The sequence below is a fragment of the Chaetodon auriga genome, chromosome 24, assembly GCF_051107435.1.
Source record: "Chaetodon auriga isolate fChaAug3 chromosome 24, fChaAug3.hap1, whole genome shotgun sequence".
NCBI classification, from domain to species: Eukaryota; Metazoa; Chordata; class Actinopteri; order Chaetodontiformes; family Chaetodontidae; genus Chaetodon; species Chaetodon auriga.
The window spans coordinates 395,001-410,000 of record NC_135097.1 but is presented as its reverse complement, the minus strand read 5'-3'; the positions used below and the strand labels follow the sequence as shown (position 1 = coordinate 410,000).

Sequence of the window (15,000 nt, the reverse complement as noted above, 5' to 3'; positions counted from 1 at the left end):
ATTTGGCAACAGACATGTCGCCACGGAGACGGCTAGCTCATCTCACATCCACGTCGGCGAAACGCTAGCAGCATCACATCATCACAAGATGAGCAGATGAGGGTTCGCGTTGTGGCGACGCTAATCCAGCTCAGAGCAGCAGCGAGAAACCAACTAAAAAAGATGGTTTGTTTTCCCATCAGCTGAACTCTGTCCTGATGGAGGTTTTATCAGGTTTTACTGGCCGAGAAACTGACTGTCACAAAACAGAACATTGTTTACATCAGGTTTCTTCATTTTCTAAAATTGTGTAAAAAAAAAAAAAGTGCAGTTAAAAAAGTGCAGTTAAGTCTTGGCTAGGCCACGCCCCCATTGCTGACATAATAATAGAGTGCGGCTAAAGCTAACAGGCTCGAGGTCATGATATCATGCTAACAGGTAGAGGATAAAGCTAATAGGTCCTTGGTATTAGCATTAAGCTAAAATACTGAGAATACAAACAATGACACACCTGCGGAGCCGAGTTACTGTTGCTGAGCTGTGATTGAACGATTGTTCGGGGGAGCTCAGTATCAGCCAATCAAACTGCACATCATTATCTGACAAGCTTTGTTTACTTTAGCTGTAAATTCTGTATAATAAAAATAATTAACAGAATTATTTGTAATCATCTTGGTGTCATCTGTCTTGTGCTGATGTGGTTTCGCTGTCAGGAGTAAACGTCCTTTGACGACCTGATATAAAATGGTGCGTTAGTGTTCGGATCACATGACCAGTTTTCTGGATCCTTTTCCTTTGCTGACCGTCATCGTCTGTGAATGCTGACGTTTCTTTTGTGGTCATTCGTGGAAGTTGTTTATCGTTACAGGATTCAGCACCTGAACATAAAATCACTGAAAGGCAAAAGAAAACAATGAAAAGGTGAACTGATGACTGTTACTGCGGTGGAACGGTGGAAACACTGTGGCCTCACAGCAGGAAGGTCCCGGTCCGATTCTCGCTGCGGGCGCCGGGGGCGTGTCCTCCACCACGCCTTCAGTGCCTGCTGCTCGAGGAAAAAAGGGCCTTTCTGTGTGGAGTTTGCATGTTCTCCCCGTGTTCACCTGGGGATCCTCCATAAAAACACCCCACCAAAAACATGCAAGAAGATCACCACCTGACCAATGGTGACAAAAGGAACTGGGGGTCCCCGGGCGCCGGTCTGGGCTCCTGGTCTGCCACGGAGGAAGGATGACCAGGATGGGTTAAAGGCGGAGGACAAATTTCACCAGTGCATGGCGCGTGTGTGTGTGTGTGTGTGTGTGTTGTGTTGTGTCGCAGTCCCTCCTCGTTGTGAAATGTGTTTTGTTTACTGTCAGCTGGGTGTGTGTGTTTTGCGTTGTGTGAGTGTTGTGTGTGTGTGTGTGGGTGTGTGTGTGTGTGTGTGTGTGTGTGTGTGTGTGTGTGTGTGTTGTTGCTGGTTCACCACAGCTCCATCAGCTCAAGCAGGGCCAGTCGTCTTTTAAAGTACTTAGAAGTACACATGAAGTACTCTCTGCTCATCTGCAAACCTTCATCAAAGCTTTATGAACCAATAAATCCTCGTAAATGGAACAGTCCAGGTGACACCTGCTTTCAGGTCACTGACGGCTTTAAAAGGTTCATTTCTCAAGTTAAAGGTGTGACGGCGAAAGACTGAACGCAGTAATACTTCATGAAGTGCAGTATATCACCAACAGAGCAGTATATGTGCTTTAAGTCCACTTTGCTGATCATACTTTCATTGAAGTATCAGAGCTGGAGTATTTTTACACGGTGGTATGATGCACACACACACACGCGCACACACACACGCGCACACACACACACACACACACACACACACACACATAAATCAGGTTGTTTTTGTTGATGGGCGGTGGTCAGTAGGAGGGGGGCGGGGACAGAGGGAGAGATGATGACAGGTCACTTCCTGCTGAGGAGACAATAAAAGAGACAAATCAGAGCGAGACTCCAAACCTGCAGGACCCTCAGACCTGGACCACTCCAGACCATCAGGACTGACCCAGACCATCAGGACCACTATAGACCAGGATGTGGATGTTTGTGATGATGGTCTGTTTGCTGGACCAGAACCAGGCTTCGCCTGTAAGAATTCTGTTAATTGATCTCCTGCTTCAGTTTATTGATTCGAGATGTGAGTGATCATTAACACTGTGTGTGTGTGTGTGTGTGTGTGTGTGTGTGTGTGTGTGTGTGTGTGTTCTGCAGTTACCATGGGAACACAGGAGCCTTCAGCTCATCCTTCAGCAACAACTGGACCAGACATCAGTGAGTACTCCACATACAGTATGTGTACTGTTACTTGGTCACTGTATACAAAAACATGTGAACAGTACTTTAATACCACACTGTACAAATACTGAAGTACAAGTGAAAGTCCTGCATTTAAAAATACCCACTGAACTAAAAATACTGAAGTATTTTCAGGAAAATGTACCTCAAGTTTCAAAAGTGAAACGTGTGAAACAGACAACTGTCTGTCTGTCTGTCTGTCTGTCTGTCTGTCTGACTGACTGTCTGTCTGCCTCACACACACACACACACACACACACACACACTCTGTGACATCATCACCTGAACAAACCCTCTTTGTGTGTGCAGCCTTCACCCACTCCTGATGTCGGCCAACAGAGAACATCTTCATCCTCTTCTTCTTCATCATCAGTTTCTTCTGAGTCAAGCCAGAGTTCAGAGGTCAGAGGTCACCGGATTTATGATCCAAACACTCTGCTCTCACCCGACTGTGACTCCTCACTCTGACTGTACACTGGATTATCTTTAATTTGGTAAAATATGAATGGAGTCTGGTCCTGTGCACACACAGCTCTCCTCAGCTGTGATGACGACAGTCACTGCTGATCACGTGCAGAACTTCCATTGACTTTTCTCTCACTTTTACTTCGACACACCGGCTCTCCTTTCCTCACTTTAAACTTTCAGTTACAGTCACATGACCGCGTGTGTGTGTATGTGTGTGTGTGTGTGTGTGTGTGTGTGTGTGTGTGTGTGTGTGCTTGCAGAGCTTCGAGCTCCTCCAGGCTCCCAGTAACAGCAACGACAGCCTGTGGCTCAGTGAACTGGTTTTACTGGGACAGAGAGCCAGTGAGCGCGCTGGAGACAGAGAGACGGGAGATGACAGCGTGGGGAGCACAGAGCGACACCGGGTGAGGTCACACCTGACATATGACATGTGACACGTGACGTCTGACACGACACGTGACCCGACATCTGACACGTTATGCCTGACATGTGACACGTGGTGTGAATCTGGTGTTTGCTAACTTCTGCACCGTGACAACTCGTTACCGCCGGTTACTGAGCGCTCAGCCGCTGACGATGTCGTCTCTTCTTTCCTCGTGGTTAAAACTATAACAGTCGCCTCCATGAACACGAGACAAACAGGTATGTTCCAAAGTCACGTGTGCAGTTCGGACCCTGTAACAGACTGAAGAAGAGGAAGGTTCCGCCTGTGAGAGCGTCAGCTGACACACGTGTGACAGTGATGAAGTAACTGATTACTTTCAAATGACAGTAATTAGTTACTCGTCCAGCCTGACTTAAAGTGTGACAGGAAGTGTGATCTCAGCTCTGAACGTTTACATTCGTCATGTGACCCATCACCTGCACATTGACATCATCATGAAAACGATCAATATTTGACTTTTTCATTGATCGGATTATCTGCAATTATTTTCTTGACGCTTTCAAAGACTAAAATCAAGGCGAACACGTCATGTGACCCCTGCTTGTGTTGTTTGGCCCCGCCTCCTCCCCCAGGCTCTGTTGCTGACCTTTCACCGCCTCCTGAGTCCACCTCGGCTCGGGGGTCGAGGACCCGGTCTCGCCGCAGGTGTGGGCGGAGCCACTGCAGAGGGCGGGGTCAAAGGTGTGGTGGGCGTGGTGGAGGAGGGCGGGAATAAAAGAGAAGACATGGACCCGGTCTTTCCTCGACCGGCGGACAGGCTGACCTTTGATGTGCCAGACCACGCCCACCACCACGATTACCACGGAAACGAGGCGGGGCTTGAGCTGGGGCTGTGACGAATCCAGAGATGGCTCAGATCAGCCGGAAACATCCGGAAGCTTAAATTCAGTGTTTGATCAGCTTCATGTTCTCTTCATCCATCGATTTATTAAAGAGCACCTGTTTAAAATACGGCAGTTCAGCATGTTCCTGTCAATCAAATGTTGGCTTCATAACCACTCTGAGCCAATCAGGGCCCAGAATGAAACTGACAGCATGACATCGGAGACGAGTCGTGTTCACATGTTCAATCTGGATTTTAGAGAGTTTTAACTGATAACCGAACGACTCCGATGCTGCAGACTTATATTATTGATTAACTTCAAAGGCAGTGATGACATCAGCACTAAAACCGTCGGTTATTCTGAGCGTGCCGCCTCATTGGCTGAACAGCAACAACAGGAAGTCATGATTTTAAGAGCTGATGGTCACCTGTAGTTTGTTCTGTCATTCAACGATCGATCGACTGCGACATCAAATAATCAGTCATGTCTCATGAAGTACTTTATAGAGTATATCTTGGTATGAAGTACTTTATAGAGTATTTCTTGGTATGAAGCACTCATCGTACAAAGTATTTTTAAAAGTATTTCTTGGCATGAAGTATTTGAACTGGTCTGGTTTTAACGTTCGTTTCCTGAAGATGTTTCTGAATCTGCATCATCACATCGTTTCTCTTTATTTTCACAAAAAAACAAAAAAGCAATGACCTACACAGACGTGTCACTTCCTGTCAGTGTCCAATCACAGCCCTGGACCACAGGTCACGTGGACTGAGGGTAATCACCCACAATCCTTTGCTGTGTCTTGATGAGCCAGCATTCACTCTGCTGTCCAATCAGTTTGATGTCATCAGTCATAAAGATCGCTCAACTGTTAAGCCAATCAGCTGTGAGCTCAGTCAAACATAAGGACCAATCGGCTCACTCGTCTCTCCATCTGTCAATACGGTCCGGCCTGTTGCCATGGAAACAGGAGAAGGATGAGCTGCACTTCCTGCGATGCCTCCGAGAGACACCTCACATCCTGTCCTGGTGACCTCACTTCCTCTGGGCGAGGCCTTTGTGGAACAGATAGATTTGCCGCTGGTTACCTGAAACACACACACACACACGCACAGAGTGAACAGGTGAGGCTATCAGCATGTTTACCTGTTCAGCGTACCTGGATGCACCAATCAAATTAGAGTTTGTGTGTGTGTGTGTGTGTGTGTGTGTGTGTACCCGTCTGTCTGAGGAGTCGGTATGAGGTGAAGCCAACACTGTCAGTCAGGTAGCAGGTGAACTGTTCAGGTCTCAGTCTGAGAGTCCTGAAGTGACGACATGTCGACTCCTAACGGACAGGAAACAACGTGAGACTGTGTGTGTGTGTGTGTGTGTGTGTGTGTGTGTGTGTGTGTGTTACCGAGGCCCTCTTGCTGTGACTGTAGCTGCTCCATGGTTGCGGCTCCAGAATGAATAATCCGCCCGGCGACAGGCTCTGATAGGCTCGTCTGAACAGTCTGACCACGCCTCCGTCACCTGACTGCAGCTGCACCCACTTTGTTACGCCCAAGCACATGATGACATCATACTGGCCCCTCCCAGGCCACGCCTCCTGCTCTGACACGTAGTCACCCTGTGGGAGGGGTCAAAGCAATGACATCAGCTGGCTGATGATGTCACAGGTCAGAGGCTTGAATGATAATGTGCGAGTTAGCCCCTGTTTCCACCGGGCGTAACACTCTCAGTAACACTCACCTGTATGAAGGTGATGTTGTTGGGGAACCTGGAGGATGACGATGATGATGATGATGATGATGGTGGTGGGAGGAAGAAAGGAGGAGCAGCTAGGGGACCTCGACTCACCCTGAACGACAGGGGGAAGGAGAGGAGAGCCCGAGCCTCCTGGAGCTCCTCCATCACTTGCTCCTCCTCCCCCTCTCCTCCCCCTCCTTCCCCTCCTTCCCTCTTCGGTGGAGGAGGGGGAGGCATTCCTCCCCTCGTCCTCGTCCTCTCTGCCACCACCAGGTCATGTGACAGGAAATGCCTGATGTTCTGCTTGGCGGCGTGGACCAATCGCTCGTCTAACTCCACCCCCAGGACATGGGCGGGGTCGAACCTCCGGGCGACAGCCAGCGTCAAGTGACCGGCGCCGCAGCCCACGTCCAGCACCCTTTTGTCTCTGAACCAATCGGCTTCCAGGAGGCGGAGACGCATGTCCTCGTCTGCCCCGACCCGGCCCTCCCACCCATCACCATAGAAGCCGTGGTAGCCATAGTAACAGCTGTGGTTGCCGTACTGGTAGCGGTGTCTGTCCTTCTTCTTCCTCTGTGGTGGCTGAGCGGAGCCGGGCTGCAGTCCTCCACACCTGCAGGGGGCAGCACAGAGAGCATGTGACCAGGCAGCCAATCAGTTCACAGTGTTGTAAATTCACTTCAGGTGGCACTAACCTGTTAGCTTTAGCCCCTCCCACCAAAGGTGTCTGGAATTTGGTTGGCTGAGCCGTGGTCGTATCTGCCGACCTTGTCGAGGTGGTGCGGCGCCGTTTCCGTTGGCGACCGTCGCGCTGGTTACTGGGTTTGTGGGTGTGGCCCGGTGGTGGGTGGGTGTGTCTCCTGGGGAGGATGGGGGGCGGGGCTATGTCATCTCGACAGGTGATGGCCGTGTTGAGTTCACAGGGGAGAGGAGACGCTGAGACACTGCCCTCTGTGGATAACAGAGGAACTGCAAAACAACATTACAGTAAGCTATTAGCAACTGATAGCATGCTAACTGCTACAATACCAATACCCTCTGTTACCATGGAGTTAGCTGTGCGCTACAACTGAGCCCTACTTTTCTAGCTTACATTAACAGTAGGCTGAATTAGCTGTTAGCAGCTCCTGTTAGCTGCTCCTGTTTGCTGCTCCTGTTAGCAGTGAACTCATGGAGGTTCAGACTGGATCACAGTGACACTGACTCTCCGTCCTGCAGAGTCTTCTCTGGTTTCTCAGAAGATTTCTGGGGGTTTATTCTGATTGGACATCAGAGATAATGATCTCCTCAGGAAGTGATGTCACACTGAATGACATCATCATGTGTTTCATATCTGTGTTCATATCTGACTGATTCTGAGGAGGAGGAGGAGGAGCAGGAGGCAGTGCTCACTGTCTTAAAGTGTCTTAATCTCCTCAGTGGGCTGTGTATCACTGTGTACACCTGCGTACACCTGTCCCATTCATCTAACCTGTCTCCCCCTGCATCCCCCCTTAACCCCTGAAAAGACTTCCTGAGTCACTTATCAGGCGCTGTAGTTCCCTCAGCCTCCACCAGGTGTCTGTAAGTCTCACCTGTCGGTCCAACCGTGGAGGGAAACAGTCGAGCAGGTATCGCCTCCCTCTCTCCTCCCCCTACATGGTGTCTGTTTCTGTGTCTCCTCCTGGACTTCAAGGGGGACAGCAGGACTCCTCCATCGGCCTCCCCGTCCCCGCCCCCTCCCTTCAGATTCAGGGGGTCTGTGATGTCACGGGGAACCAGGATCTCTACAGGGTCTCCGCCCCGCGATGGCAGGGGCGAGGACTTTGGTGTCTCCTGATTGGTGGCTCTGAGGAGGAAGGAGGAGTGGATGAAGACTGAAGGAACGTTTCACGGTGAAGATCTGCAGCAGTGAGTCTGAGCTGAACTCTGAGCTTTGGGTTGTTGGCTGGTCCAACAGTGATATCTGATCAATAAGCTAAACTGATCAACTTCATAAACGACCTTCATCATTTGGATCACGTAGGTTGTTTTTTTTTTTTTTTAACTCTTTTTGATCTGAAAGAGTCAGTTTAACCTCCCACGATGTCATCTTTAACTGACCAATTACAAACTCTGGATCATCTGCTGGGAGCTGTTACTGGGCTGTTACTGGGCTGTTAAGGAGTGGTTACTGGGTGCTCCTGGTGTGTCCACTAGAGTCAGAAGTACAAGCTAACAGCGTCATTTCAGTCTCCTTCCGTGTCCTGATCAATACTCTTTCTTTCAATGTGTCTCTGAAACAGATTTTAACACAAAATAATAATAAATTCATTCTTTTCATGTAAACTAATCAGCTAAACTCTGTGCGTCTCACTTGTTGACGTCTTCATCCAATAGCGAATTGAGGTTCAGTGGGTCAAAGATGTTCCCGCCCAACAGGAAGTGACTTGGCAGCACGGGCTCTGATTGGCTGTCGCTATTGGCTCGACGACGACGCTTCGCCAGTCCCTTGAAGCCGACGCCCATGGAGTATCGCCTCTTTGTCATTCGCTGGGTAAGGGGAGCGGAGGTGGCGAGGGGGGGCTGAATGTTGCCGGCTGGCTGGAGGCCATTTTTAGGGCGGAGGGGGCAGGTCTTAGCCAGCTGCGGCTGCTCTGATAGGCTCACAATGGAGGGGAAGGCAGGGCTGACCTTACGAGGGAGGACAGTCTCTTTGTCCAATGACATCCTGATCATCTTCCACCTGCAGGCAGATCAGCCAATCACAGCGATCTGCAGAGAGAGGGGAGAGGCTTAGTTTGACTGACAGGAGGCAGGGCCAATCAGATTCACTGGCTCATCACAATACAGTCATGTTTCTAATACTATTGTCTAAAACCAATGAGTCATTGAAGGCACTGATCGATCATCCCGCCGTCTGCTGTCAGGTATAATGATGGTCACGATACAAACCTGGAAATGATACTTGTACTTAACTGAAGTACTTCAATTTTCGGACACTTAACACTTGTTCATGACTACGTTTCCTACATTTGTTTGGCAGCTTTCGTTACAAGTTACTCTGCATGTTCAGAGTAACAATAACCAATAAATGACGGTGTAATATTATAGATCAAGATTAAACTATTGATGACATTCACAAACTACACAGCAGGTGAGTGAATAAAGAAATTTAAATCTAGTCCATCTTCACCAGCTGAACACATTGAAAAACAGAGCCGCGACAATAAGTCGACTAATCGATTAGCCGATCAACAGAAATAATCTTCAACTACTCTGATAATTGATTAACTGGAGTCATGTTTCATATAAAAGATGCAGTTTTCTAGAATATTGAACTGAATATCTTTGGACTGACAAAATAAGACATTTAGAGACACCAACATGGACTTTGAGAAACTGGGACGGACACTTTATGGACCAGCTGGTTAATCTAGAAAATAATCAACAGATTAACTCTAATCCTGATGAAAATAAGCACTGGCTGCAGCCCTCATCAATAACTAATAAACTAATAACTACTATCCAATAATATATTATTGTGAAATGGGCCGTTCTGCATCATGAAGTACATTTGGATTATGATACTTTAATCCTTTAACTTAAAACATTTTAAAGCAGGACTTTTAGCCGTAAATAGTGAAGTACTTCTACACTGTGGTATTTCTATGAGTACTTCGTCCACCTGATGATGAGTAATCAACCAATAATCAATCATTCTTACTCACTGTGTCCTGCAGAGACCAACAGTCCACTTGTTGTCCACAGCCCTCCACCTGTGTGCGTGCTGCTGTCAGTATGAGGCACCGATAATGGACCTCTTGATACTTCCACTCTCTCTAACCCCGCCCCTGGCGCTCACTCTACCAATCACGGAGCGTCGTCATGAATAATTCAAACTAACCCAGAAACAAACTGATAAACAGTTAGCTTCCCAACTAGCCATGTCCTGCTAACATGCAGGTAGTAGCTAACGTGGAGCTAACACACACCCCCTAAAGAAAAACAACTACCAAAACATCCCCAAAAACCCGCTCTGTGCGTGACAACGAACTCCCGCCGACCTCTGCGTGCGCGTGAGTGCGAGTGTCAGTGTGTGTGTGCGGGCAGATGAATCATGACTTCAACTAGAAGTATAGCTTTTAGCCGAGAATACCTACTAGCAACAGACGTCTTCTCGCCCTGCTACAACTCTAAACCCACGGCTTTATACGCCAACCGCGGGGCCATGTGAGCGATGACAGAGCCCGCCAATAGCGTACCGAGTCGAGGTCCTCCTCTTTCGCGTTATGACCACTCAGACGGGCACTAAAACTAAGCGGCGTTCTGATTGGTTTCAGCCCGAGGAGGCGGGAGAGTTCTCGAGGAGAGAGGCGTCCGTATTGATGCCTGACTGAAAACACAACCAGGATTGAAAATAAAGGGTTAAAACAACGATTTCTGGGGAAATGTTTAGCAGCTACGATTCCAAATACAGACGCGGAGTCAAATGCTGTTGTAACCACAGTCGTTTGATTTTTTTTTTTGTGTCTTTTAAACCCACGAGACCATGAACTCAGCCCTGCACTTACTTTTAGACATTTGCCCTGAGTAGCGCTTTGCAGGTAAGACTAACTCCCTGGCCGCTGTTCGTGACCTCAAACACGCTCCACTAACCACGTACCTTATTACTTTACGTGTATTGATGTTAAAGTTAAAAACAACAACTAGGTCCGTTTTAAGTCCACCAGTAGTTACAAACTTTAAGTGAGATTCAGCCTGACAGGTCCAGCTGAGGGCTTAAACACCCAGGTCATAATCCGCAGACCGTAAGTAGGTTATTGATCCTCCTCGGACTGAACCGTTATTACTGACCTGTGTGGGTTAACGGTGGGTTGTAAATGAACCTTTTACCACAACTGGCGGTTTCAGTTTACTGACTTGTCATTTTTACAAATAAAAGTTTACACGTTTCTCAGTTAACCCTTCAGCCCCTGCAAGGACTACAAACAGCTCATGGGACATGTATTTCAGTCATGTATTAAAAAACTAGGAAACGCAAAAGCAAGGCAAGATTTTACAGTTTTGCGGTTTTCTTCCACAGAAAGTAGACAGTTTCATAAAAAGATTCTGTATTCACGTTGATAACACTAAACACGAGGCTAGCTTAATTTAGCATAAAGACTGAAACTGGCCTGGCTCAGTCCGCTGACCAGCAGCTAAAGCTAAAGCTCACTGATTACAGTTTTTGCCCATTGCTTGAACACGTTTTGCAAAACTTGGCTCACTGTGTCAAAAGTCTACACACAAGCAAATAAGACACACCACAGGGAAATAAACCATTCGCATCTATTTCAAATTGAAACTCTGCTATCAAAACCTAACAATCCTTTGTCAAAATGTCATTCTGATGACAAAATGATACCCACTTGCATCATATGAATACACTCTCAGATCAGCAGCAACACACTAGTCTACTTTATATAAAACACAGCAGTCTTTCGTTTTCACTTTTTTTATTCACTTCCACAGAAGGCACTTTTTCACAACAACCAAAAACTGAAATACTCAATACAAAATCATTACTTTACAGTAGTGTTGCTGTAGCTGGTGGAGACAGATTGCATTGTTTGCTCTGACCATGTTCACTATAGCAAGTTCCTGCTGTTGGGTGAACAGGCGTTGGTGTCCACCGCCAGCAGGTCTTCTAGCCATTCTGCAGAAAAATGCAACCACAAATTGTTATTGTTTGCTTCTTTTTTACAGTACTGTACATACTGTACTTTATTGTATTTACCATACACAGTACTGAAACATCTCAACACTCATGGTATGTTTCATGAAACTACCACTTTTGTTCGAAAAAAGGAGCATTAGCCACCTTGCAATACAGTACATGTGATACGGTAACGTGATCTGGTACAGTACTGTAATTACTCTAGATACAGTCTAAGTAGAGTAGAGAGCTGAAGACATACCTGTTTTCTAGTCGGAATGTCCTTATTATGGATGAAACCGTGAAACGGCTTAGATTAGGTTGTACTCTCTGCCCAGCTTCCCTCATAGTCAGGCCATGGTCTATGACATGGTCCACCAAAGTTGCTCTTATGTCATCAGAAATAACAGTCCTTGCATGGCCTCTTCGACCACGTCCTCCTCTCTCTCTCTGTCTTCCTCTTCCTCTGCCTCTAGCTCTCCCTGCCTCCATGCTTGCAAAGTTCTTAAAATGGTTGAACTGAGTCCTTTTTGTAGCTGGCTGATTGGTGTTCAATTTTGTAAGTAAGTATTTTCAGGTGTGTGTCTAAGTATTTTCAATTAAACAATGTGTGTTATATTTTGAATAGATGTGTTTTCCCAATGGTGCCCTGAGATTTCATTTTTGAACTAAGTGTCTTATGTATGAAATAGTGTGTAAACTGTGTGTAAAACTGTAACACGTAAAATCAGGTTTGTTTCATGTGTACTAACTCTGAAGTGTAACAACAACACTTTTTCCATTTTCTTCCTCTTAGTGTTGTTGGACAGACAGGAGCTGAGGCCCGTTGGTTCCTGAATGATTCCTGATGACGGCGGTCAGGAGACGAGCAGACTGATGGGGTTCACGCTTCCTGTCAGTGTATCTGAGCAGGTCCTAATTACAGTTTTTACCCATTGCTTGAATACTATAGACACATGCTTAAACCAAAGTAACATAACTTGAAGTTGTTGTCACTATACCTTAAACAAAGTGTGACCATACCTTAAACAAAAGTGCTGCTTTGCACTTTAGTTGCAATTCTGTAACACACTTGCTCCTTTTTGCAACACACTTGCTCCTGCACACTACACACTATTTCATACATAAGACACTTAGTTCAAAAATGAAATCTCAGGGCACCATTGGGAAAACACATCTATTCAAAATATAACACACATTGTTTAATTGAAAATACTTAGACACACACCTGAAAATACTTACTTACAAAATTGAACACCAATCAGCCAGCTACAAAAAGGACTCAGTTTGCAAGCATGGAGGCAGGGAGAGCTAGAGGCAGAGGAAGAGGAAGACAGAGAGAGAGAGGAGGACGTGGTCGAAGAGGCCATGCAAGGACTGTTATTTCTGATGACATAAGAGCAACTTTGGTGGACCATGTCATAGACCATGGCCTGACTATGAGGGAAGCTGGGCAGAGAGTACAACCTAATCTAAGCCGTTTCACGGTTTCATCCATAATAAGGACATTCCGACTAGAAAACAGGTATGTCTTCAGCTCTCTACTCTACTTAGACTGTATCTAGAGTAATTACAGCACTGTACCAGATCACGTTACCGTATCACATGTACTGTATTGCAAGGTGGCTAATGCTCCTTTTTTCGAACAAAAGTGGTAGTTTCATGAAACATACCATGAGTGTTGAGATGTTTCAGTACTGTGTATGGTAAATACAATAAAGTACAGTATGTACAGTACTGTAAAAAAGAAGCAAACAATAACAATTTGTGGTTGCATTTTTCTGCAGAATGGCTAGAAGACCTGCTGGCGGTGGACGCCAACGCCTGTTCACCCAACAGCAGGAACTTGCTATAGTGAACATGGTCAGAGCAAACAATGCAATCCGTCTCCACCAGCTACAGCAACAAATACTTGCAGATAGGCAAGTATTCGACAACATAAATCGAGTAAGCATTACCACCATCAGACGCATCCTGGTAAAGCACAACATGACCATGAAGCAGTTGTACAGGGTCCCATTTGAGAGGAACAGTGTCAGGGTCAAAGAACTTCGACATGAATATGTACAGGTAAGTGTTACAGTCCTTTACAGTTACAATACAGAATGGGTGCAGTCCAGTAAATATGTACTAATGGATCAGTACCACATTCAGAAAGCTGCAGGGGTACCTGTGTGGTGGGATGGGGCGGTTCTTTATGTGTAGTTGTGAGCTTTGAGTAAAGCCATCCACAATATGTATTTTTTGTTACAGAGAATCTTGGACATGGATGGAGCTGCCCAGCCTCATGAATGTATTTACATTGACGAGGCTGGATTCGACCTCAGCAAAAACAGACGACGGGGACGAAATATAATTGGCCAAAGGGCAATTGTGCATGTCCCGGGGCAGCGTGGGGGAAATATCACATTGTGTGCCACCATAAGTCTTCAAGGGCTACTGCACCATCATGCCAAACTAGGTCCCTATAATGCACAACACATAATCGCATTTCTAGATGCACTTCATGATGCAGTTGTACAGGATAGACCAGAGCAGCCCAGGTTTGTTGTTGTCTGGGATAATGTTAGTTTCCATCGGGCTGCTCTGGTCCAGAACTGGTTCACCAACCACGATCAATTTGAAGTTGTGTACTTGCCCCCTTACTCACCATTTCTAAATCCTATAGAGGGATTTTTTTCTGCTTGGAGATGGCGTGTATATGACCACCAACCACATGCCCGTATGCCTCATCTGCAGGCAATGGAACGGGCCTGCAGAGACATTGAGGTAAGGTCAATCCAGGGATGGATTCGGCACACAAGGGGATATTTTCCCCGATGCTTAGCTAGAGAAGACATTGTTTGTGATGTTGATGAGATCCTGTGGCCAGACCCCAACAGACGGCAGGATCCATAAGCCCACTTGCACACAGTTGTGTTTTTCTGTGTTTACAGTAGTGTAGTTTGTTTTATTTTTGTTTTACTTTTGCTTTAACTGAATTGACTCCACTGGAAAAGACACTACTGTAAAGTAATGATTTTGTATTGAGTATTTCAGTTTTTGGTTGTTGTGAAAAAGTGCCTTCTGTGGAAGTGAATAAAAAAAGTGAAAACGAAAGACTGCTGTGTTTTATATAAAGTAGACTAGTGTGTTGCTGCTGATCTGAGAGTGTATTCATATGATGCAAGTGGGTATCATTTTGTCATCAGAATGACATTTTGACAAAGGATTGTTAGGTTTTGATAGCAGAGTTTCAATTTGACATAGATGTGAATGGTTTATTTCCCTGTGGTGTGTCTTATTTGCTTGTGTGTAGAGTTTTGACACAGTGAGCCAAGTTTTGCAAAACGTGTTCAAGCAATGGGCAAAAACTGTAAAGGTGTGAGCCTAGTTTTTGATCTTTTAATTTATATCTTCTTTATTTTTTACTTTTCTTTCATGTTTTTTCTGCCCTTCATTTTTATTTCCCCATGAGCAGATTCCACAGAGGATAAGTATCTGGGTTTAGGTCTGAGACATTAATGTCTAAACACACACACACACACACACACACACACACACACACACACACACACACACAC

The 15,000-nt window shown here is 46.1% G+C and overlaps 2 protein-coding genes across 2 annotated transcripts; one reads left to right on the top strand and one right to left on the bottom strand.

Annotated features, from left to right (window-relative positions):
- Positions 1–1,387: 1,387 nt before the first annotated feature.
- Positions 1,388–4,240, top strand: LOC143317409 (uncharacterized). The gene is made up of 5 exons (XM_076725560.1): positions 1,388–2,106; positions 2,230–2,289; positions 2,623–2,715; positions 3,042–3,185; positions 3,799–4,240. Exons 1-5 carry the CDS (start codon positions 2,053–2,055, stop codon positions 4,060–4,062), a joined length of 615 nt encoding a protein of 204 aa, XP_076581675.1. The 5' UTR covers positions 1,388–2,052; the 3' UTR covers positions 4,063–4,240.
- Positions 4,241–4,699: 459 nt separating this feature from the next.
- Positions 4,700–10,051, bottom strand: mepceb (methylphosphate capping enzyme b). The gene is made up of 8 exons (XM_076725559.1): positions 9,471–10,051; positions 8,117–8,514; positions 7,356–7,609; positions 6,477–6,750; positions 5,785–6,394; positions 5,450–5,662; positions 5,269–5,377; positions 4,700–5,138 (listed from the first exon to the last, which is right to left on the bottom strand). The coding sequence occupies exons 2-8, from the start codon at positions 8,476–8,478 to the stop codon at positions 5,086–5,088; spliced, it is 1,875 nt and encodes a 624-aa protein (XP_076581674.1). The 5' UTR covers positions 8,479–8,514; positions 9,471–10,051; the 3' UTR covers positions 4,700–5,085.
- Positions 10,052–15,000: the final 4,949 nt, after the last annotated feature.

Coding starts and splice junctions, on each gene's coding strand:
- LOC143317409 (XM_076725560.1), top strand. CDS start 2,053: ATGTGGATGTTTGTGATGATGGTCTGTTTGCTGGACCAGAACCAGGCT. Junction 2,716..3,041: donor AGTCAAGCCAGAGTTCAGAG/GTCAGAGGTCAC, acceptor GTGTGCTTGCAG/AGCTTCGAGCTCCTCCAGGC. Junction 3,186..3,798: donor GGAGCACAGAGCGACACCGG/GTGAGGTCACAC, acceptor CTCCTCCCCCAG/GCTCTGTTGCTGACCTTTCA.
- mepceb (XM_076725559.1), bottom strand. CDS start 8,478: ATGATCAGGATGTCATTGGACAAAGAGACTGTCCTCCCTCGTAAGGTC. Junction 5,663..5,784: donor ACAACATCACCTTCATACAG/GTGAGTGTTACT, acceptor CCCCTCCCACAG/GGTGACTACGTGTCAGAGCA. Junction 5,378..5,449: donor GTCACAGCAAGAGGGCCTCG/GTAACACACACA, acceptor CCTGTCCGTTAG/GAGTCGACATGTCGTCACTT.